The sequence below is a fragment of the Hibiscus syriacus genome, unplaced genomic scaffold (genome assembly GCF_006381635.1).
Source record: "Hibiscus syriacus cultivar Baekdansim isolate YM2019G1 unplaced genomic scaffold, ASM638163v2 tig00110987_pilon, whole genome shotgun sequence".
NCBI classification, from domain to species: Eukaryota; Viridiplantae; Streptophyta; class Magnoliopsida; order Malvales; family Malvaceae; genus Hibiscus; species Hibiscus syriacus.
The window spans coordinates 522,274-524,177 of NW_024062941.1; the positions used below are offsets into that span (position 1 = coordinate 522,274).

The 1,904-nt window shown below is 34.0% G+C and overlaps 1 protein-coding gene across 1 annotated transcript; it reads left to right on the plus strand.

Annotated features, from left to right (window-relative positions):
• Positions 1-326: 326 nt before the first annotated feature.
• Positions 327-1,291, plus strand: LOC120148776 (uncharacterized protein At4g15545-like; the record flags this gene model as incomplete). The annotated part of the gene is made up of 4 exons (XM_039161799.1): positions 327-534; positions 649-670; positions 994-1,069; positions 1,162-1,291. Coding segments are annotated over 4 exons (399 nt in total), but the record flags the coding sequence as incomplete, so codon positions are not given.
• Between the last annotated feature and the right edge of the window lie 613 nt (positions 1,292-1,904).

Genomic DNA, 1,904 nt, shown 5'->3' on the forward strand with positions numbered 1-1,904 from the left:
ACTCAAACATCATGCAAACTTCATATTCAAATTCAAATCTTTTAATAACCATCATTTAATCACTAGGATCGTTTGGTTCGTAGAATTCACCAGATCTTTTAATGTCGCATTCTTACCCGAAAATAGTATACAATAACTTATGAAAATCTCTATTCTTGATACGACTCTATAACTTATGAAAATCTCTAATCTTGATACGACTCTCTCATTTAATATTAGCATATACTAAAGTTGCTAGAAAGGATAAATTAGTAGAGTATTATTATAATTATTATAGTAAACTTTTTTTATCTCCTAAATTATAGGGTTAATTAATCAAATTAATAATACCTCATGGCCTCCTGCTAGCATCACAAACGAGCACACCTCGGATAACTCCTCCAGATGCCCCACCAAGTGTGTCCGCCTCTGTATCTCCCACAAGGACGTCTAAGCCAGTGTCTCCTAGGAGACATTCAATTTCATTTTCTACCTCAAGAGGCATGTTTGATGATAGGTCATCAATGTCAAGCACCGATTCCGGATCACAGGCTGGTTATCTTCGAAACTGTTCTAGAATAAGACCTTATCGAGAATCTAATTACTTGTAGAGCTAGATATGTAGTTCTGCAACCCGCAACATATAATTTCATGACATCTACGTTCCAGGTCGCACTCGGGTTGATGGAAGGTAAATATATCTGCATTACAAAATCTTATACTCAGGTTTCAAATCGCGATCGCGGTCGTGTTTTCGGTCATTTCAGGTTTACTGTAATTGTAGCCGCGGGCGTTACTGGACGCTATTGCGGGTGTAGCGGGTGACTTGGACGGCGACGAAACCGTTATTTCGCGGATAAAATCACATTTTCGGACCGTAATTTGAATCTCTGCTTATAACTGCAGAAAGAGAAAGCTGTTTGTGGATGATGAATTAATACTATGCAGAATCTATTAACAGCTTTGAGGTTTTGCTCTAGCTTCGTCTCACCCATGAACTTTTTTCATCGGGAGCCGCTTGTCGTATGAGCAGTTCGGTGCATTCGTAACAAATGTTAAAGAACTAAACTCCCACAAACGAACGAGAGAAGTACGCAACTTCTTGTCGGACTCGTTTTCTTCGTTCTATTTGTGTTCTCGTTGCCGTGTTTTCATCTCCCTTTTAATCTTTGGCGTATCCAGGAGACTCTAAGGAAAGCAGAGGAGATTTTCGGCCCGGATAACAGAGATCTGTATGCAATATTTGATGGTTTGATCAATCGCAATGTCCATTAAATCAGCCTAGCAATCATCGGTTTTTCCACTTTGTGACTTATTTGTAGGGGCGAAACGCCCATAAGACTACGCGGCCCCGAATATATATATATATTAAAATACTAAATTTAGCCCTCAAGAGACTTGTATAATAAATTATTAAATTTGATTATCTCAAAGATATATTAATTGGATGAGTAATCAATGATATTCATGTTGTCTCACCGAGTTCGAATCTCAATATTTACATTATAAATATAATATCTTTTTAATTAATAAAAAAATTAATTGCCTCAAATAAAATATATATATATATATATTACTTTATAATTTAGAAACCAATTAAATATTCTTTATTAAAAGCAATTAATATACATTTTTCTTTGTCATTTTTTTCAAAATACAAAAAATTATGTATTTTTTTCTCTTTGGTTGTTCATCTTCTTTTAATTGAGGAGTTCAATAAAATTATAAAGTGATTCATCTCAGTTGAAGATAATATTTTTAATTCAATAAATATTTATGATTTTATTTAATTATATATATATATATATAAATATTATGTGGTTTTATAAATTTTAATCTCTAAAAAAGTCTACACATACGTGCACGCGCACAAACACACCCCTCTTATGTCTCCAGTTGTTGAGGTTGAACATGTTAATCTTTCG